This window comes from Coloeus monedula, assembly GCF_965178545.1.
Source record: "Coloeus monedula genome assembly, chromosome: 11".
Taxonomy (NCBI): domain Eukaryota; kingdom Metazoa; phylum Chordata; class Aves; order Passeriformes; family Corvidae; genus Coloeus; species Coloeus monedula.
Genome location: NC_138791.1, coordinates 9058875 through 9080711, shown reverse-complemented (window position 1 = coordinate 9080711; position 21837 = coordinate 9058875). Strand labels below are relative to the sequence as shown.

The window sequence follows — 21837 nt, the reverse complement described above, 5'->3', positions numbered from 1 at the left end:
GCGGAAGCGGGCGCGGGAGGCGGCGGGGCCCATTAAAGCCGACGAGGCGGGCGGGGGGCGCAGCGATCGGGGTCGGGCCGCGGCGGCAGCACCAGGTGAGCCCGGCGGTACCGCGGGGCCCGCGTGCTGCCGAGGGGGATGCGGGCGGCGGCCTCGCCCCGGGTGAGGGGAGCCGTTTGCGGCCCCTCCCCGGCACCGGGGGGCCCGCGGTGGGGAGGTGGCGGGGGCGGCGGCGGGGGCGGCGCTGTCTCGGTGCTCCCGGCCGGCTCCGCACCGGGGCCCGGCTCGTTTGCCTGCCCCGAGGCGGGCCCAGGCGGTCGCGCTGCCGGCGCCGAGCTCCCTGGAGCCGGGCCCGGCACTGCCCTCGGGACAATACAGGGGGGGGGGGGGGGTCTCCCCGGGAAGGGGCTCCTCCCCGAGGGCCTTTCCCGGGATGCGCGTTTCGCCAGGCCTTTGTGGAGCCTCCTCTGCTGAAAGGCTCGCAGAGGCCCGAGCAATGCCTCCCGGGGAGGGAGCGCATTGTCTGTGGCGTGTGGAGCTGCTGTAGCTCCTCGCGAAGCCTGAAGAGGCTCCGGGGCAGCCGGTGGCCGAAGGAGGGCCGGGGCCGTGGCGGGGCGCTGGGTCGGGACGGTGAAGCGCTGCTCTGGGGGTCGGTGGGGATTGCTTTTAACATGAACCGGCAGCCTCGGGAGCAATTAATCGGACCAAAGAGGCGGCCGAGGAGACTGGCAGTTATTGCGAAAGTAGCTGTTGGTGTGTGTAAAGCCTGAGTCAGTCCTAAGAAGTATTAGAGTGGATGTTAGAAGTGCTTTTGTCTGTAAGTGTATAATAAGGTAAATTAACTGATAGATGCATTATTAGTTTCCGTATATATATATGTAGATTAATAAATATGGAAATGCTTGATGGTTGTATTTAAGACAATTGCACTCCCTGTAAATAGAGGGCTTATTTTAGTAGTAAAAAGGCGGTTTTAATCTGAAGTAGGATAGGTAACCTCAGCATCAAAATGAGTATGTCTCACCTAGTAACTCCAAGCCTTTTGTTCTTAAAGCTGGAGATTTCAGCATTATCTCCTGGAAAACTAGAAGTGTTTGCTGATAAGCAGAGCTGTAGTGACCTGTGTATGAGGTTTTTATATGTAAACTGAGAACACATGACAGAACGAAGTCTTCCCAACTATAAGCAAGCTGATCTTTCTTTGACACTTGCTGGCATGGAACCTTTAAAGTTTCCAGTACTTGTCACCGGCTGGCCTGTGCCTAACACTCTGTATCCATGTAGAAATTTGGGCTGTGGGAAGTGGTGAATTCTCTTTTTAGGGGAATGGTACTTAAATACCTATGCCACGGTGTTTGGCTGGCTGTGGCTTGAAGGCTGTGGTGGTACCAGTGGTGTGTGAATAGAAGCTGCAGCCTGGCTGTGCTTCCAGTAGAACCAGGCTGCTGGAGTCGGTGTACCCTGCTCTCTCAGGAGCTGAATCTGAGGTTAAAGTGGGTGGAGTCATTTGAATATTCCTTGTTAAATAATCAAGGCTCCGTTGCTGTACTTACTCAGGAAGAACAAGTATACTTGTCTCTCCCCCTCCCCCTTGTGACTCCCGCCAGCTGACTGAACACATGACTTGCCCTCCATGCACTAATGAGTGGACCCACCATGCCTGGCCTGAGTCCTCAGAATTAAAGCAGCTCTAATACTGTTAACTTTCAAGCGCTGCCTTTTTTAGTTTTGTTTTACTTGTTTTGGGTTTCTTTTCCTTTTTTCTTTGTGCTCTTATATTAATGCTCTACATCTGGTGTAGAAAAGCTGTTAAGATGGGTTAATCTGACCCCTCTAAAAGGAAAACTTCTAAAATCTGATAGCAGTTTCTTGTCCTCCCAATGTGCAGTGCAAAATATAACTGATAAGATGGAAAGGAGTAACTGTGTTAAACGTTCTTCTTCCCTGTGGTGTCATGCAGTGGTCCCTGTCCTCAAACTCAAATATCCTGATAATAGTTCAGCACAGAATCACAGAATATTCCAAGTTGGAAGGGACACACAAGGATCATTGCAGTTCAATTCCTGGCTGTGTACAGGACACCTCCAACAATCCCACCATGTGCCTGAGAGTGTTGCTCAAGTCCTCTTGAGCTCTGTCAGGTGTGGGGCCATGACCACTTCCCTGGGGAGCCTGTTCCAGTGCCCAGCCACCCTTTGGGTAAAGAACTTTTTCCCTATATCCAGCCTAAACCTGCTTCAACAAAGCTTCATGCTGTTCTCTTAGTCCTGTCACTGGTCACCAGAGTGAAGAGGTGGGGAGCAGGACACCCTGAGTTGTACCTTCAAGGTGCCAAGTTAAGAATTTAAATAACTGTGTTGCAGAGTCTGCACTACAGGTATCTTGGCCCTCCTGCTAAAGCCAGGGAATCAGACTCTTTGAGTAGCACAGACATGTCACAACATCGATAAATCCTTAACTGAAGTGGAGAATGTTCAAGCTCTGCTCTGAAGTGACCTGGGGAAGATACAACTTTGCTTGGTTTGCTACTCAGAATGAAAGCTTGTAAGCAGGAGGGTTACCAGATTTATTTTCTGCAGCACCTTCCTAAAACTCGTGTTTTAAGACAATTGTGTTGGAAGGTTGTGAGAATTACCTGTTGGAGTAAATCTCTGGCAAAGCTTGTCCTTGAGGAAACATGACAATTACAATCAAACCATCTGTGCAAAACTATAAATAGCTCTGTCTCTAACATGTATGGGATTTTGGTCTGACTTCTGTGTGAAAATGAGACTAGTTTATGCAGAACTTAACATTTGGCTGTAAACAAAATTGTCTGTGCTTGATTAGGGTGTGTTTTTAAATGCTGCATCATGAGAGAGGGTTTGCAGGTAGCTGGCTTGAGAATAAGGGCTATAAATAGGGCACTTGGATGTTTGCATTCTCTGAAACTGGTAGATGATGTGGGTTCACAGGTACTCACAGGCATGTTGCTGCCTCTAGAATACAGCAATTTTGTTAGTAACTGAAGTAAATTGAGCCTTTGTGAAACAAGTACAGAACCCTCACCTTGTATGTTACCAGTGTTTCCTTATGTCTTCTGGTCTTCTCCTTAGCTATGACCTGACCTACTCTGAAGTCCCTGTTACCAAGGCCTGATGGAGCTAAGATTCGCTTGCAGAGCAGTAGAGTAGTTTAAAGCTTGTTGCTTCCTTAGAAGGGAGTCCAGCTAAGACCTTAGCTAAATGCTGAACTTGGTTGGTCACTAGCATGTGCTGCTTGTCTGACAGCAGTCTAACATCCTTCAGATGCTGAAGTACTTCATTCTTGCACAGCATTGTCTTGATAATTGCAGTTTAATTGCCTGATGAGTTAGAGTTGAGTTGGCTTCCTTCTGCAGCTTCCTAAAACTATCTTTTGTAGTTGCTGTGTAACAGTCTGCCTTCAGATATAGCTGTGACCGGAGGTTGTGGGGGTAAAAGGGTCACTCTCTGCAGCATCAATCCAAACACGTGCTGTGCATCTCAAAATTAGATATGGATAATTAATGGAATGACAATAGTTAATATACCATGGTTAGCTCTGCAGTGAGGGGCTCGATCGAAGGTCCCATTTCTCTTTAAATGCACCTTGAATAAAGCTTGCAAATGAGCGCTCAAGGTCAGGAACTGCACATGTGCTGCTCAGAAATAGCAGGCGGTGAAGGGATACCCCTGTGTCACATGGTTCACCTCTGGCTCCCGGCTTGTTGCTTTTGCTCTCTGTTGGTGGGGATGCAGCTCTCGAGCCCAGCGTGCTGCTGCATTTTGTGCTGGCGGAGATCTGCCTTGGTGATGTCATCGCTGCTGTGAGCGCTGCTCCTGCGAGGCTGCTCCTCCTCTCCAGTGCCAGCAACCAGCGCTCTGTCTGTGGGAGAGCTTTGTCAACACTCCTGTTGCTACCTCATGGTCAATGACCCTGGGGAGGGAAGCAAGCTCATCAAGGCCACTGGAGTGTGTTGATTTGCAGCTGATCTCAAATAGCCTTGACTTCTCTTACCAGGAAACCTGTTATTGGGGCCACGGCTGTCTTCACAGGGCAGTGAAGCTTCAGGAGGGGGTGCACTGCTTTTGAGATGGGATTGAAGTGTAAACCTATGGCACAGATTTCTACCTGTATGATTTAAAGGCACTTGATATAGTGAGTGATTTGCTCTTTCTTCTGTATAACCACTTAAAATGCCAATTTAAGGTGACTAATTATGTCTAACTATACTTGCATGAGTTTCAAGTAGAAATTGTTAAATGAAATTGAGTAGATCCTTTTAATGTCAATTAAAAAACCTGGTATTTTTCTTGAGTCTGTCCTATATACTGTAACTTCTGTCATTTGACAGACAAGGTGGACTAGTGAAGTGGTGAACAAAAGTGGAGGCCAGCAGCTGGAGCTGCCTTTGGAGCCAACCTGCCTGGAGTACCTGGACCTTGGTTACTGGGGCTACCAGTTTATCTAACAAGTCTGTGCTGAGCCCTTGAACTCTTTCCAGCTGGAAGCAGAATCCTCTTCAAAGTAACCTGCCTGGTGCTTGTCTCCCTCAAGTGGGCTGAGTCACTCGGCTCCCAGACATGGATAATGATATCTGGAGTCCAAACTGGCACGGTGGTGACAGTGTCTTGAGCATGAGCAGTGAGATGGTTTTAGCTGAAACATGCCTAAGCCTGAGCCTTTCCCCCCACCTAACAAGATGGCATTTGCCCACAGAGTTCTCTTAATCTCACCATGCAAGTGAGGTTTTTATCGGACCTTTGTGGCACTTCATCAAGAGAATAGGTGACGTGGCAAAGTATTGATGCAGGATCTATGCAAGAGGTATGAGGGTATGAAGTATGAGTGTGAAACTGAGTATCCACAGTAGGAATTCCTTGTTAGTCACTGACTCAGCTGTCATGGCAAGCTATGTGTTACACTCCCATCCTGGTACTGAAATACTTGTCCTTCCTGCTCTGCAAACCACATTAGCATAGTAAGAGGTATTGAGTGTGTGTAGGATCAAGGGTTCTGCTCACAGATCAAGGTGTAGTTCTTAGATTACAACCTGTCCCTAGAGAAAGCTTCCTCTCTAGAAGACTCTTTACTGAAAACAGGACCTCCTGGAAGGAGGAGTGAGGTTTTTGCCATTAGTGTTGGTCTGGTACTTCACTACATCTGCTAGTCTGCTAGTAGGAGCTCCCATCAGTATTTGTCCTGTCTCCTCTATCAAGCTTCTCATGCTGCAGGACACACAATATTCACTCTCAGATCTGAATATCAGGTGTAAGTTACAGGATCTGGCAGACCTCCTAAGGGCTGTCATTTTACTTGGTCAAAGTCTCCTTTCAGTCTCTTGTTTCCTGCCCAGCCTCTAGGAACTGTGGCAGCCAGGAGTGGATAAACAAGGCTTGTTTACCACTGACAAGGTCTAAGATCTGTGCTTTGCTTACTACTGCAAAAGTTATCTATCTGTGTTTCTGAAACCGAAAGCATGACAGGAATGTGTGAAAACTTAGAAAGCTGTAGTCAAAACTAGAAATTAATCTGAGCACTTAAAAATACTGTCAGATATGGTAAAAATCTAACAACTCGACTGTTTGTCAGTGGCTTGGCTAACTTAGTATATTTTGAATTGGGCAGCCTTATCTTCTGGACACACAGATTAAAAGCCAGCTGCCTCTGGCACTGTGCTTGTTTTTATAGAAGGCAGTAAGGGAATTGTCACTCAGGGTATGGCCTGATGTGAGAACTGTGCCGGGTTCTTGGTATTCATGTCAGGGTTACTAAAACTGTTGGGTGGCTCCACTAGCTGGGTGGCTATGTGCCAAAAGGCTGACAGACACCGCTGTATAAACTGGACTGTATGAGCACTATAGCTGTGTTCCAGTTAGTTTAAGATTTGTTTTACTGATTGGAAAGCTGTCCACCAAGGAGGCCGTTGTGGTAGAGGCATCATGGAAGCTGTGCTGGTGTAGCTGCAGCACTTTGCGTAGGCAAGGCCCTTAGTCAAGACACATGGCTTGTTGCCTAGTGTCTCCCAGCAGCCAGCTATGTGCTCAACTCTCCTCCCACATCCTGAGATTGTCTCCCCCAGGGCAGAATAGGGGAAGTTGAGCTTGCTCTGATAAAGGGGGAGGGGTGTTAAAGCAAGCTTGTCTGTTCCTGTAGCAGCTTCATCCTTGGGGGAAATCTGCTGGGAACTACCTGAAGTCCTGTAGGATTCAACAGGGGAGCTGCTCCTTCCTGGAAGGTCAGGGCACAGCAATACTGATTCTTGAATGATGACATGATTTGAGCCTCCAAGAGAAGGGTAGCAGAAGATGCTTGCTATCAGTCTGTTAGAGTATGTCTGTCCAGTCCTGGGAGAAGGATATTCTGTGGTGTAAGGGCCATTTAGCTGCTGGAGGAAAAGGTGGACTAAAACTTCAGGACTGGAAACATCCAGCTTTCAGTGAAGCTTCTGGGTATGGCTTTCTTGCACAGCTCTCTTCCTGTAGCTGAAGCCTTCTACTTCAGCAGCCCTGGCTTTCTTCCTGGGAATCCTGGTCTTGTTAGTGTGTGGCATTAGCTCCAAAAGGATCTTCCTGGACTCCTCTCCTGCCACAGCTACAGTCTCCCATACCTGCTACCTTCTGTGAAGATGATGGGAATCATCCTCAGGTTATCGAGGAGCAAAGTGATCCACCCAAGGTGGCTGCCCAGCATAGCTGGCTGTATCCCTGAGGACATTTTCTTCACTCCCTTCCCTCCATCCCTTTGGCTCAGGGTGCTTATCACCTGGAAGATCCTATGTGTGCTCCTGTGATCTTAGGCTAAGCAGCAGCCTGGGCAAAGCAGTGTTCCTGTAGACAGCAAGAAATGTCTTCCAGACCTTTCCCACTGCTCTTAAGCACACTGTTGGTCTGATTGAACATGGAGAAACATCTGCCATGGTACTGTAAGCAAAGGCATTTTCATGCTTGTTTTGCTCCCACTTGCAAACCATGTAGTCAGATCAACATGATGCCTCTTCGTGAGAAGGTGGCTGTTGTGATGTCTAAACCAGTAGAGATTAGAGATCAGTTTTTGGCACTAGAGGTGGGATCTAGTCCTATGTAGTTTGAACTTTTCTAGCGTAGAGTCACGATTCATTATGGCAGCTTTACAGCCAAAAATCTTGTTAAGTTCCACAATTGGTATTTAAACTTTGTGCAGCATAGGACAACTCTGATCTGGAGAAATGCCAGGAGGTCTAACAGGGCTGTGAATCAGTGAGGCTCGGACTGAAGAGCTTGGCTTTGAGAACTTGGGCTTTGAGCGTGACTGATCATATGCATCAGTGCCTCTCAGAAATGCAGTGCTCTCCAAATCTCAGCCCTAGGGGAGCTACAGCTGAGCTGAGATCTCAGGCAGGGCAGACCCCTTCTCATGTGCAAGTCCTGTGATTTCATTGCAGACATGGCTCCTACCAGTGGCATTGCTTCTGCCTTCCCTGTGTTGTCTGGACTCTGGCAAGCTGGATGTTGGCATGTCCTCTTCCAGTGAGTTCTGAGTCCTTGCCCACATCAGGGATGTGTGGTAGAGCCTTCAGCTGAGGATTGAGGGGATGTCTTGAGGCAAGCTAAAACCTTACTACCACTGATAGGAGTGTCTTACCCAGCACTGTCTCTGGAGCTTCCTTGATCACACCAAGAACCTATTATGCTCAAAACTGTTCTAAAGCTTCTGTTTCCCAGCTGGGTTTTCTGCCTTTTCTCCAAGCTGCATGTTGCCCCATCATTCTCTTCCTTTAGCACAGAACTGTCTTAAGAGCATGTTACCCATGAACAGGATGCAGCAGAATATTTGTGTAGGCCTGGTGTCAGCTCCATCTGGGAGCTACTTCAGATCATGTCAGCTGGCTTTTAGCACTCACACTGGTTTGGTGCCCACGTTGAAGCAGACAGTGAACAGAACTTGCAGCCATGTTGCTGAGCTGGTGCTGGTTCCTGAGCTTTGCTCGGTTCTAGAGCAACTGCTCCAGTGCTGGAGGCTGCAACTCCACCCTCAAAAGGAGGTGCAAACTTACTGCAGACAGCTGTAGTCTAAAAAGCCAATTCCTCTGGGATAGTGAAACATGTTCTGAGGTTCTATTTTGATCTGAGCCATGTCAGTGTGCTAGCAGGCATCTAAAGCTCTAGGCTGTTCTTCGAGAAGGTGAAGCTTTTGGCATAGAGCTCTCAGATGGGGGTGGGATATACTGGACAGCATATTTACACCTGACAGCTTGCTATATAATGTTTTACACAAGGTATCAAAAATTAATTTGTAGCTGAGGCTTCCAGCTCTGTGAACAGAGGTAATTTCTGCCTCACAGGGCTGTCTGGGAAGGGTACCAACTGGACAGCAGCCTGCTCTTGGTGGAGCTGCAGTAAGTAGCAGGCAGCCGAGCTGCTCCTCTTGAGGAGGGAGTGAGGAGCTGTGCTTGAGCTTTTGGCTGGATACCCGGAGGAGAGAATATATTGGTTAGAACAGCAACATAAACGTGTTGGGAAGAAGGAGGTGGAAATCAGCTTTGAGATGGTATTGATAGAACAGCAGCTAGAGTGTACCCTTCAGTGAAGCTGTCAGAGGAATATCTTGCCAGCTGATTTTGGTGTGGGCTCTACTTGAACTGACTGCTGCTCTGTGGTGCATCTGTGAGGCCTGAAGGCACCTCTTATTGTATGGACTGTAGGAGCCCATTGCCCTCACAAACAGCCTTTTTACAGACAGCAGTTCTTGCAAGTACTCAGCCTGAATGACAAAATGTTCCTGTTTTCTGTTTTAGACACAGCAAGTGTCCCCACTAAATGTGAGGCTTTCCTTGATGGTATCTTCCAGTGAGCTGGAGAAGCTGAGCTCCTAGTAGTCCTGTTGTGGGAGTGGAAGGGAGTACTGTCCTGCTCGTGCAGCCTTTGTCAGTGCAAGATTCAACCTACTGTTTAACTTCCTATACTTGTGTAGTAGTCATCGATGTGAGGATGCTGGATACATGTTCTACCTGTAGAGCACCCAAGTTTGGTAAGGAAAATATGAAGGCTCTGTAGCAGTCAAAAACATCAAAGGCAGACTTACTTCTAGTTTCTTCCTTGAAGGTAGCTTGGCATCTCTTAAGTCATGTTGATATAAAATTAATAGCCCCTGCTGATTGTCCTCTGACTACTGCTGTGCTTTTGCCCAGCTGAAAAGATAGGACTTCTGTCCTCCTTGTGGGCTGTTGTGTCACTCTCAGGAGAATGCAAGTGACACGTTAAAGGTTGGTATCTGTTGGTCTCAGATTTGTGTTGAACTGCTCAGGCAGTTACTTGTAGCTTTGTATTGGCTGGCATCGTGTTAGCAATGTCTGTGTGACTGGCTAGTGGGAACCAAGATGTTGTTGAATTGTAACTGGTAAAGCTTGTTCAGCCCAATCTGGGGCTCTGCTGCAGTTGGAGTTTGAGGCTTCAATACTAAGGGTGTCTGTACCACTTGGACATTTTGCAACCAGGAACTGTGATTCTGGTCAACTAATTGCCATAACAGGCTATGCATTTCCTCAGGATGAGGCCTTGCTTTTTCAGAGTAGCTGAAAAATTGGAGCAAATTCATGTATCTACTCAAAGCTTTAGCTAAACCATGGCAAGGTACAGTGTGACCAGGGGGCAAGTGGTATGTGCCAGGCTGTTTGGTGTGCTTTGCCCTCTAAAAACAGGATAAACATTCGGTGACCATCTCATTTCAGTGGCTGAAGATCTAAGATGACATAAGCCCTTGAGGGGCCAAACATGCTAGGGAACTTGCTACTTTTGAGAGGGAACTGGTTCAGTATGACTGAGCTGGTCCTGAATCATATTTCCAGCTTCAGTTTCCTTGAAAAAATGCAGAACCCAGTGAAGGGGGAGGGAGGGAATAAAAATAGCTCTCTGTAGTACAGAGATATAATGGTCTGCAGCCTCCCCCATGCAAGAGAACATTTAGTAGAGGTGCTGTTTCTGTGTCAAAAGTGCACTTAGCTGCATTTTGGGACACTTTTCCTGCATTTCAGGACAGAAGGTTCTTCCAGTACACAAGGGCGGCTCTTGTCTGGTCACTGTGCTGCGTGTGCTGCAGTGTGTGGTAGCCCATAATGGAGACCTGATCTGTCCACATCAGCTTGTTCATGGTGGGTGTTTCTGCTAAAGGTCCTGTGGTATAGCGGGCTTATCAGCTCTGCTTATCAGCCACAGCACCCGGAACAGAGCTGCAGTGCTTCTGGTTCAAATACACCTCTTTGTGGGACACCTGCTTACTCTTGTGCTGTATGCTGGGACAGGGGAGCAGAACTAGGCATCCATAAGTGCCTCTCTGAGTTTAACTCTGCTCGATGCCTGCTGCCCTACCACTCTGTGCCTTGTTGGTGTGGTGTTAAGTATTCCTGGCAGAGAGAGGACACAAGGCAAGAGGTGCTGTTCAACATCCTTATTTCAGTGCTGAGCTGGTTTCTGGTGGAAGGTGCAGGTGGCAGGCTGATAGCTGTAGGAACAGGGAACTCCTGGTCAAACATTCCAGCCTCTATAGACATGTTCGGATTGTGATTCAAACTGTTCAATAGCAAAGCTGAAACAGTAAAGACTGCTCAGCAGCTTCAAAACTGGTATGGGTATGTTGCTGCTTGGGGAGCTGTGTCTTCCATGGAGGTGAGATTCCCCTGAGGCCTGGATGCTTTCACACTAAAACTGTCCATGAGCAACTTAGAATGTTCCTTTTGCAAGGCCTGCTTCTGTTAAAGCATAGCTAATCTGAGGTCTGGTGATCCATCAATGCAAGCTACTACTTGCTTGTACCAACCCAATTAATATTAAAATGCCTGCATTGTGACTTGACACATGTGAACTTCTCTAAGGAATTCTTAACCATCCATTTCTGCTTTGAGTTAAAGCAGCTGTCTTAATATAGCGAGGGAAAGGATAGTTGTACTCTGAAGCAACAATTAGAGAAACCTAATTAGACTTGGCATAGGCTTTATTTGCTTTTGCATTTGAGCTGTAGTGCTATGAAGCTTCATAGGATGGGTTTTGACTCTTTCAGATCAGCTAAGCCAGTAACACTTGCAGGTCAGGTGTTAGGGATTTTCCCTTGCTGCTCCCACAGGTGAGCCTTAAAGGTAATAACAGTATTGTGGGAGAGAGTGTGCTATACCAGCTTAATTTTCTGAGGGTCAGCATGTTATTAATGGCTTGTTTGCTTAGAGGATAGGCATTAAAAATGGAGTGGAAGGACTCCTCTCCTGTTTTAGAGACAGCTGTGTCATTCCTTTGGCACCAGTTAAGCCAGGAGGAGGAATGATGCTGACTGGTCTCCTGGCTGATGTGGAGTGTCTGGTGGCTCCTGAGCAGGGCTGGCTGGGTGTGCTGCTGTAGGCTGTGTTCTGAGCAGTCATGCAGATGACCTCACTCCAAAAGATTTCATGCAGTGTGAAACAGAGCTGATGTCTTGAATCAAATCTTAACAAACAGGTTTTTCTTCATGATACCTCTGAAAAAGGAGGTGTTGTTCAGAAGTGCTCCCAGAACTGGACACAAGCCCCATGTGAGCTCTCACACTCACATCTGAAGGATGTGTGCCTCAAGAGGGTGCTGCTCTGGAGTAATTGTGTCAAATATCAGAGAGCAAGACAAGCTGCATTATATAGTGCAAAATAGTGCTGAGTCAGTGGGACCACAGCCTATCTCAAGCCAACCAGTTTCTACATGACTTGAAGATGTGTTTCCTTGTTGTACTAAGCAAGGAATAACTCTGAAGCGTTCATCTGTTTATACCTGCAGTGAGAAGATTATTAAGAGGGCTTTGCCCATCAACTGGCTGGGCTTCAAGGCAGCATCAGTCAGGGCTGGTAGAACACGGGTGTGAGTCTGGTCAGTGTCCACTGCTGGTCCCTGGCAGGGCTGGAGTTCCTCACTGTCTCATGGCTCATACCAAATATGAAGCTGCGGCAGCTCCTCCTGTGCTGTGGCTCACATCCGTTGCCTCACCTGGGATGGAAGCTGAGTGTCTCACCTGACTGGTGCTGATGGGGCAGTGACAGCCCTTCACACTGCTGGGTAGCCTGTCAGCTATGACAAGAAGGCAGTGTCAGCTCTGACTCAGCCTGGCTTCCTATGTCTGCAGGTGGCTGCACAGCTGAGTTACTTCCAAGGCAATGAATCTTGACAGAGCAGTTTTCCCTCCCCTCATAGTGGGACTTCAGGCTATGTTGAACTTGGGAGATAAGCATCCAGTGTGATTTAGTGTTGCAATTTAGGGCTCTGCAAATCCCTCCCTAAGCATGAGAACTAATGCCAGCTTGTCCAAAGCTGCTTCAAATACCAGAAGGCAATGAGCTGCAGCAGCAAGTGATACTAGAAACACTCCGAGGAAAATAGAAGCAGTTCCCAGAAGCATGCTGAGTTCTGGCACAGCCACTTCTGGGTGAGTTGTTTTCCTCTGTCCTGAGGAAATCAGGTGACTTGCACTGGACTTGAACCTATGCAGATGTTTTTCATGACAGTTCAGTGTACACAGCTGTCTTTAAGCTGTTTTAAAGCTCTGTGCACTTGCTTCTTGCTCCATCTGGGCTGCTTGTGCTGCAAAAGTCTCTGGCTTGGTTGGCAAAAGTGTCACTTGTTAGATGCTTTGCAAATACAGGAGATGCAGACTGCTTGAAGGAGCTTCTGTGGCCTGTTCTCCCCATGGCTATAGGAGAGACAAGCTATGGTGTGTAGATCTGGGCAAGAGCAGAAGCAGAACTAAATGTTGGTGGTGTTGACAGCTTTCAGCTGGTTCTATCTCGGTGAGCATAGCTGGGCTGCCAGTTGGATCAGTGAACTATGCAGTCCACTGGAAAAAGAGAGGTGTTTACAGGAGAAACTGTCCTGCACATGCTCTCTAGCATCTGCTAACACCCATCTAAGGGTAGCATGAGCCCTGTTGGTGACCTGTCACTGCTGCTCACACCACAGCCCCTGGCTGTTATCTCCTCAGCACTGAGTTCTGTTTAGATGCATCTCAAGGATCTCATGAGTTCATGGAGGAAAAAACCCAGAAGGGCCAAAGACCAGCTAGCACTTATCTGGCTTCTGCTGTAAAGGACAATAAAAAGTGGTTTTATACATTAGTGACAAAAGGAGAGCTAAGGGGAATCCACATCCTTTATTGGATGTGGAGGGAAACATAGTGACAAAGGATGAGGAAAAGGTCTGCTACATGACTTAGACACAAACTCAAGACTCTGTGGGTGGATGCTGAGGGAACTGGTGGAAGCGCTCCCTGAGCCCCTTTCAATCCAGCAGTTGTGCCTCACTAGGGAGGTCCCAGTGGACTTGAAGTTAGCAAATGAAATGTCCATCTACAAGAAGGGTCAGCAGGAGGATCTGTGGAAGGCCTGTTAGTCTGACCTTGGTGCCAGAGAAGGTTATAGAGCAGATACCTTGAGTGCCATCATGCAACATGTACAGGACAGTGAGGGCATCAGGCCCAGTGAGCATGGGTTTAGGAAAGGCAGGTCCTGCTTGACCAACCTTGTACCCTGTGACAAAGTGTCCTGCTTAGTGTATCAGTGAAAGGCTGTGGATGTGGTCTGTCTGCATTTTAGTAAAGCCTTTGACACTGTTTCCTGCAGCATGCTCCAGGAGAAGCTGGCTGCTCCAGGTGTGCTGTTTGCAGGGTAAAAAGCTGGCTGGATGACTGGTCCCAGGGAGTGATGGGGCATGGAGTTACATCCAGCTGGCAGCTGGTCACCAGTGGTGTTCCCCTGGGATCAGTACTAGGGCCAGTCTTGTTTAATGTCTTTATCCATGCTCTGGGTGAGGGGATTGAGGGCACCCTCAGTCGGTTTGCAGATGACTCCAAGTTGGGTGGGAGTGTTGATCTGCTGGAGGGTAGGAGGGCTCTGCAGAGGGATCTGGGCAGGCTGGATCAGTGAGTGGGCCAAGGCTGGTGGTGTGAGGTTCAACAAGGTAAAGGCAGATCCTGCCTTTGGGTCACACCAACCCTCTGCATCTCCAGGCTGGTGCCAGAGTGGCTGGAAAGCTGCCTGGCAGGAAGAGATCTGGGGGTGCTGGTTGATAGCAGCTGAACATGTGTCCAGGTGGCCAAGAAGCCCAGTGGCATCCTGGCTGTATCAGCAACAGTGTGGCCAGCAGAACCAGGGCAGTGGATGTCCTCCTGTACTGGGCACTGATGATGCCATAGCTCAAATCCTGGGTTCAGTTTTGGGCCCCTCACTACACAAAAGACACTGAGGTGGTGGAGTGTGTCCAGAGAAGGGCAACAGAGCTGGGGAAGGGGCTGGAGCACAAGTCTCCTTGCGAGTAGCTGGGGGTGTTTAGCCTGGAGAAGAAGAGGGTCAGGGGGGACCTTATGGCTCTACAACACCTGAAAGGAGATTGTAGCCAGGTGAGGGTTGGGCTCTTCTCCCAGGTAACAAGTAACAGGACAAGAGGAAACAGCCTTATGTTGGACCTGGGAAGGTTTAGATTGGATATTAAGGAAAATTTCTTCACCAAAAGCATTGTCAAACACTGGAACGGGTGGTCTAGGTCAGTGGTGGAATCACCATTCCTGGAAGTGCTTAAAAGCCATGTAGTTGTGGCACTGAGGGACATGGGTTGGTGGCTTGGCAGTGCTGGGTTAATGGTTGGACCCATTGTATGATCCTAGAGGCCTTTTCCAACCCTGTGACTGTGAGCTGGGTGCAGTCCAGCAAGGTGTAGCTGTAGGTGCAGGAGTGCTCCTTCAGCTTCTGCAGCATTCACTGACAGCAAAGGCTAACGCACTTCATGTCTTCTAACCCTCAAAGCTTGAGATTATTAAGATCTTTTGGAACTGGACTGCATCTAGTAAGAGGGCTTTTACAGCTTGGAGCCTCCTGTAGTAGTGGGGTGAAGTGGGTGCAGTTATCTAGCACCTTAGGCTGTTGTGTATGCCAGGAAGCACATAGGATCAAGCTGCTTGGAAGACATAAATCCCTGTTGTAGAAGCAAAGGCCTCCTTAGCTGTGAAAATCAGGAATAGCTCCTGAAGAGTAGGAGTTGTGTGCTGCAATGAATGTGGTGTAGCAAGATGGGAATTTTAGGGTAAGCAAGTCCATAAATAAGGGTTTAATACCAAAGCCTGTTTTCAAGGATCTTTGAAGTCAAGTAGCACAGCTATAACTCATCATCTAACGGAGTAGATGACCATCAGTAGGCTGAATGTTGACGTTTGTCACTGTAACCTTATTACACCAAAGCTGAGGTGGCAGTAGTCAGCCTCCTGTGCCCTCAGAGAAGCCACAGAGTCTGGTAGCAGTTTGCTTTGTAAGCCAGCTGCCCTGTGTGGCTGTTGCAGCTGCTTCAACCACAGCACATCCTTGGGATTCAGTACTTTCACAAAGCACAGCTGCTAGAGAAAGCTACCACTTATCCAAGCTCATGATGGAGGAAATGTTTCTCTTTTTTTTTTTTTTTCCCCCCATATATTTTGCTGGGAAACTACTGAACAGCACAAAAAAAGCTTGTGTGGTATTAAACGCTTGCCTGCTTACCTCTCACTTTGTGGCATATGTAAGAATTATTAGCCTGTGTTAGGAGCTGGTATGATTTACTGCACTGCCTCAAGTCAAGGGAGATGGCATGTGCCAGTATATCTACCAAAAGGCCTGGAAATAGGATTCAGAAGGGTCTTGGTAAAGGACAGGCACTCAGCTCATCTCCCTCTTGGTATTAAATTGCCACTACTGGTCTGACATGGCCCAGCCTGTACAGTGGGCAGACACCTGGTTAGTGCTGAGTGTAGCCTTGAATTGGAGTCTGGTTTCAGGAGTGCTGGGCCCTGCCTGTTGCTGGCTCCTTGCTGGGAGTCAGGTTTCTCAGACTCTAAACTTGCTGCTTGCTTTCTTGAGGAATGACATAACTAATGGTTTGTGATGGGATTGTTCTTCCTTTCTAGTGTGAAAGATGACGTCTAGGAAGAAAGTGTTACTGAAAGTCATCATCCTTGGAGATTCTGGGTAAGTGGAAGAGCCTTTAAGATGCTAATCTGTATCTGGCTAGAGCAGTGCTCTTGACTAGTGGGAGCCTGAGTGCACTGTAAGAAATCAGCAGTGCTGGGAGGAGAGATTTTACAGCCCCTGATAGCGGTGTTACCTCACAGGTCTAAGAACTCTTCGCTGCCCTCTGTCCTGAATGTGTCCCTGTAGTCTAGTGTCTTGAAGTCCTGCCACAATATTAAATGGGGAAAGTATGGTGGGCAGACCACTGGAGTAGCAGAATTTAATAGCTTTCTGCAAGGAGGACCTGTGCTGTTGGAATGTGTGTTTCACTTAAAAAATCTTTTAAAAAAAACCACAAAAAATCACTAGTAAGCATTCTTAGGTGACTTCTTAAAACTATCAGAGACATAGTCTGTACCAAGCCATCTGCTTTGCTTCTCTGGGCTGGCTGGAGCCTGCCCCTTGCAGTGAAAGGCTTTGCTCTGTGCTCTCAGCAAGGAGTCTGCTCTGCTGTCACAGGTTACTTGCTGTGCAGGCTGTAACCTGATTCCCATGACATAAGGCTTATTTATACCACTGTCCCCAGCAAGCTGTTGTTCAGGGAGTGTTTCTCAGCCACACAGAGGGCATGTGAGCCTCTAAGCTTGCTCTCTGGGGAGGATCTCCACCTCTAGGTGCCTAGCAGATGTGTCTGTGAGCTGTTGCCATCTGAGATTGTCTGTTCTTCCTCCTCCTCCTCCTGCAGAGGCTGAAGATTACTGTTTGTGATAGGTTTCTCTGAAGCATTTCATCTTCCAAAATTGCCTTTATGATCATAATGTCCGCTCCTTACCAAGGAGCGTCCTTACTAGTGATGGGGAAGCAAGGTTTCTCAGGATGTAATCCTTCGTATCCTTGGGTAGCTAATGCTCCTACTCAGCTGGTGCCTCAATATCTCTTGGTGTGCAGGTCCCTTCTTGCAGAAGTGGGTGCTTCTTCCCTGGTTGAAAGGGCAGGAGGTTATGGAAAGAAAGTGAAGGGCACTGGAATGTTCTCTTCAGGGTGGTTAACTCAAACATTGTTGTAGAAACAGCCTACCAAGTCTTTCTTTTTGTGTTCCTGTGCAGGGTGGGAAAGACATCACTCATGAACCAGTATGTGAACAAGAAATTCAGTAACCAGTACAAGGCTACGATAGGTGCAGACTTCCTGACAAAAGAGGTGATGGTGGATGACAGGCTAGTGACAATGCAGGTAAGGAGGGACTCTGCTCCCTGCTGCAAGGGGTGCCTTCACCCCACTTGTGTGGAAGCATCTGCTCTGGTGCAGCCCACAGTGGTGTAGGGGTCAGAGTACTGGGTGTGAATCTTGTTGACACTGAACTTCTGTTAGACATAAGTGCTTCTGGCCTTCTCTACAAATTTTTGCCTGGGCTGAACAAGGGAAGGCAAAGATTAATCTGGGCTTAGCCAAGAGCAGCTTTGCTAGGCCCTGTTTAAAAAGCTGCATTTGGTGCTGTCAGTAAACTAGATCTTTTAGAAATATTCACTTTCCTAGGGTTCAAGAACTGGAAAGGGCTGGGAAAGGACTCCCTAGGTCAACCACTTGTGTTGCCCCAAGTCCTATGGGTGTGGTGTTAACCTGCCAGCCTGCTTATGTCTCTGGTATCTGAAGCTTTCATCTCTCCATGGTGAAACTGACTGCAAGGCAGCAAAAGCTGCAGCCATCAGAGAGTTGTTTGGACTCTGCTGGTACCCAGTGTGTCCAAGCACTTCAGGCAGGTCACCTGCTGACTCTAATACCCATGTCCTGCTTGCCCAGAACAAGGATATGTCCTCTGCTGAGGCTGAACACAAAAAGGGTCAACTATCTTTAGAAGGTGTTTCTGGCTCTTGATGCTTAGTGCCTACAGAAATTCCCAAGCCTTCAGGTGCTGCTATCTGCCTAGCTGGGGACTATATATGCCTGGTGGGGAGTTTTGGAATTAATGCCCTAATTGCAGACTGACTGTGTCAGAGCAGAGCTGGCTTATCTGCCCTGTCTTTTGCTCCAGATATGGGATACAGCAGGCCAAGAACGGTTTCAGTCTCTGGGAGTTGCCTTCTACAGGGGAGCAGACTGCTGTGTGCTGGTGTTTGATGTCACGGCCCCCAACACATTCAAAACCCTAGACAGCTGGAGGGACGAATTCCTCATTCAGGCCAGTCCAAGGGATCCTGAGAACTTTCCTTTTGTTGTGCTGGGAAACAAGATTGACCTAGAAAACAGACAAGTGAGTACTGGGACTTGGTAACCTCCTCTTGAGAAATTGCTGGAGTGGGAAACCTTGTAGGAACCACGGGAGGGTTATCTGAGAAATGGGAGTGGGAGGTGCCTGAGAGTGGCTCAGATGTTGTCTGCCACCGGAGAAGGGTTTCTTGTGCCTGGAGAGGTCAGACCCCTGTGCACAGCATGCTCCTGCCCACTGGTGGAAGGATTGCAGCAGCTTCCTGGGGAGGTGCGGGCAGAGGAGCTGTTTCTCCTCCCCAGGGTGTGCTGAGCAGGTCCTATAGGAGCAAGCCAGTGCTCTGTGCTTTCATCTCCCTGGGGCATGGTGCTCCTTGCCCTGGGACTGGGTCTGTCTGGTGATGGGCAGTGGTCTCCTATGTTCTGTATCAAGGCTGCAGCTTTGATGAGGTCAGAGCTGCTCAGGTTGGATATGAGGTGTCTTTGGCCTTGCTCTGAAAATAAAACCCCTCCCTGCATAGCAGAAAGTTGTGATGCTGCTCTCTGTCCACCCAGGTCACCACAAAACGGGCACAAGCCTGGTGCTACAGTAAAAACAACATCCCCTACTTTGAAACCAGTGCCAAGGAGGCCATTAACGTGGAACAAGCTTTCCAGACGATTGCACGAAATGCACTTAAACAGGTAGGGAGGGGGCCAGTGTGCAGCCCTGTGCTGGTGCTGTGGGCAGTCTGGGGCTCACCCCCAGCCTGCCCTAGCCAAGAGCAGCTCCTTGCATGCTGGGAACTGTCTGCAGAGCTGTGGCATTAACTCCTCCTTCTCTCCCACTAGGAAACCGAAGTGGAGCTTTACAATGAATTCCCTGAACCCATCAAACTAGACAAGACTGACCGAGCGAAGGCTTCTGCGGAGAGCTGCAGCTGCTGAGGGGAGAGGGAGGGGTTGAGCACAGTCCTTCACAAATGAATATCACACTTAGGCCTTCAAACACATAGCCCCTCTTCTGTGTTTAAAATGAAATTTAAAAAAAAAAAAATTGCATCTCCAGCTGCCAAAATCCACCCATCTCCCATGAGCATCTGAGTCCTGCACTTCAGAGCTCATGTCCCCACACCATCCACATCACACTTCATGGTAACAGACCTTTCTCTTAGTTTAAAATGGAAACTCTTATGTATGTTTGGAACTGAATCTAATTCCGGGTGTCCAATGGAGAGAAACTGTTTACAGGTAATCTGTGTAACAAGTTACATACATTTTTAACTGTCTCGTGTTTTCCCCTGTGAAGGCTGCAACTGGAAAGGCTGATTACCCATAGTTCATTGCAAGCTCAGCACTCAGTCTGACTAGGTTGAGTTTTGTATGTATCTCTGTTAATGCTTGTTACTTTTAACTAATCAGATCTTTTTACAGTATCCATGTATTATGTAATGCTTCTTTAGGAAAAATCTTATAGTACATGTTAATATATGCAACCAATTAAAAATGTATAAATTAGTGTAAAATTCCTGAATTACATGTTCAAGTACTGAAACACAGGTTGTGTAGAAAGTGAGGAGGACACTTGTGACCTGCAGTGTGCTAGCAACGCAGAGTCCAGATAGAGGAGGTATTCTGTACAGTAGAGATGAACCTATGTAAGCCTTCTTGTTTTGAGGCCAAAAAGGCTTCATCTTCTGGAAAAATCTGTCTGGCTTCCTTGTATCTAAATTCTCAGATTTGCATAACAGCATTGATATGCACACTGGATTATTGGATTTAAAATTAAATACGGCTATGAAATGACCTCATTTGTTCACCTCCCCTACTGCTTAACTCCTAACATCCTGGAGCGAGCGTGAGGAGCCGGAGCTGAGGTGTCCCTGTGGCTCTTTGTGCTGTGGAAGGAGCTCTTCTCCCACCTGGGGTGTGGTAGCTGTTTCTTGATGAATGACCTGGACTACAAATCTTCCCTTTCTTCTTACTGACTGCTAATCTGGATTTTTGGTATGGAAAAACTTGGCAATCTAGTCCCTTTCCTCTCTTCCTTTCTTCCTGGTATTTGTTCTTGCATTTGTAGCTTGCTTAAATGGAGCCCTTCTACCTGTTTTCCAGAGGTCTACATTCTAGTACGTAGGGTGAGCTCTTATGTAAAGAGACAAACATGATGCCAATAAACTTAACAAGAACAAACCTTCTTGTTTATTCCTGTTTCTGACTCTCTTTTTTTTCCTCCACTAACATGCTTTCTTTCCTCTGTTTAGTCACCATTCCAGCAAGCCAATGCCTGCTATAACTGAAGGACATTTGTGCTTCTTCCTCACTATAAAGTTTGTGTCTTCCAGATTGCTTTTTGAGAGTGGGGTGAGCTGTCCCTGCTTGCTTGGCTGGGGCACTGCTAGAGAGTTACCCCTCTGCTTCTCTGGAAGCTGCTTGCAGGGACAGGAATGGTGCTGGATCAGATCCCTCAGTGCGCACAGTCCTTCGGCCGTGCTCTGGGCATTTCCTGGACAGCCTTTGTTTTTCAGGACAGGCTCTTAAAGCTCTTGCTGCCCTCCCCTGGGAGGGGTTGTGTGAGAAGAACAGGCTCAGCCCTTCCTGCTTACCAGCAAGGCTGGCCTGGGGTTCGTTGGAGTGAGGTGAGGGGCCCTTCCTTGGTCCAGCCTAGTCGAAGTTAAGCCTGGAATTTCTAGATGCTGGGCATGACCCTCTGCTTGCACTCACCAAGGCTGAGCTGACAACTGTACCCAGAGGAAGGTGGAAAACAGAGTTTATAGAAATGAGGGCAGTTATTTCAAGAGCTTTCTAACAGGTCTTTGTGCTCCATATCCTATTTTATGGTGCTGTCCTATCACGCTTTTCTCACTTGACTGCGCTTTTGCTGTCCATATCAATCTCAAATAACTGCACTCACAATGTGTCCTGGTGGGACCACTTTTCTATCTACATTCTTTTTGAAAGACTTGGACCTTCTGCTCATACCCATTTAAAGCATTGCTCTGCACTTGTTTTCTGTGGACACAGCTGCAGTGTGGGGAAAGCCAAGCTGGGGGAGGGGGGAACAATAACCCTGAAGTTTTGGGAAAAGGGGATGGTCTGAACTTTGCAGCCTTCTGCCTGCTTTGGCCCTGGGTGGTGGAGCTGAGGCTGTAAGGGCTGTGGCTGAGCCCTCAAGAGACCCTGTGTTTAATGTTTTTCCAGTCAGATAAACTGGCAATAACCCAAGGCAGAGGGAGAGTGCTCCAGATGGGGTAGGACAGCTGTGGGGCTCCTTGCCACAGGATGTGATGGATGCTAAGGGGGAGGGGAGGTTTCCATTTGCCACCTACAGATCAGTGTTTTTACAGGTGGGAATAGAAGTGTACAAAAACCAGTGCAGAAGGCAAGCAGCATGGGAATTGGTGCCCTGCTGTTACACTCAGGGGTGGTGGTGTCACAGATGGGGACTGGTGTTCTGCAGGAATCACTGTGGTCTGGAGAAGCCGGCTGGACTGACTGTTGCTGCAGGGAACACACATGCTTAAAACCACTCCCTGCACCACTGGAGCCTCATGGCTTTTACTTCTCTGATGACCTCTGTTGCTGGTGCAATAAGGGGGGTGCAAGGGGGTCTTGCTGCTGAGCGAATCCCAGAGGAAACCCAGCCCTGGAAGAGGCTGGGGCGTTCAGCTGGTTCATGGAGGCAGCTGAGCTCAGGC

At 48.2% G+C, this 21837-nt stretch overlaps 1 protein-coding gene across 1 annotated transcript; it reads left to right on the top strand.

The window, feature by feature from the left end:
* Positions 1-20332, top strand: RAB7A (RAB7A, member RAS oncogene family). The gene is made up of 6 exons (XM_082288553.1): positions 1-95; positions 15913-15973; positions 17062-17188; positions 17988-18206; positions 18716-18844; positions 18992-20332. Exons 2-6 carry the CDS (start codon positions 15921-15923, stop codon positions 19085-19087), a joined length of 624 nt encoding a protein of 207 aa, XP_082144679.1. The 5' UTR covers positions 1-95; positions 15913-15920; the 3' UTR covers positions 19088-20332.
* Positions 20333-21837: the final 1505 nt, after the last annotated feature.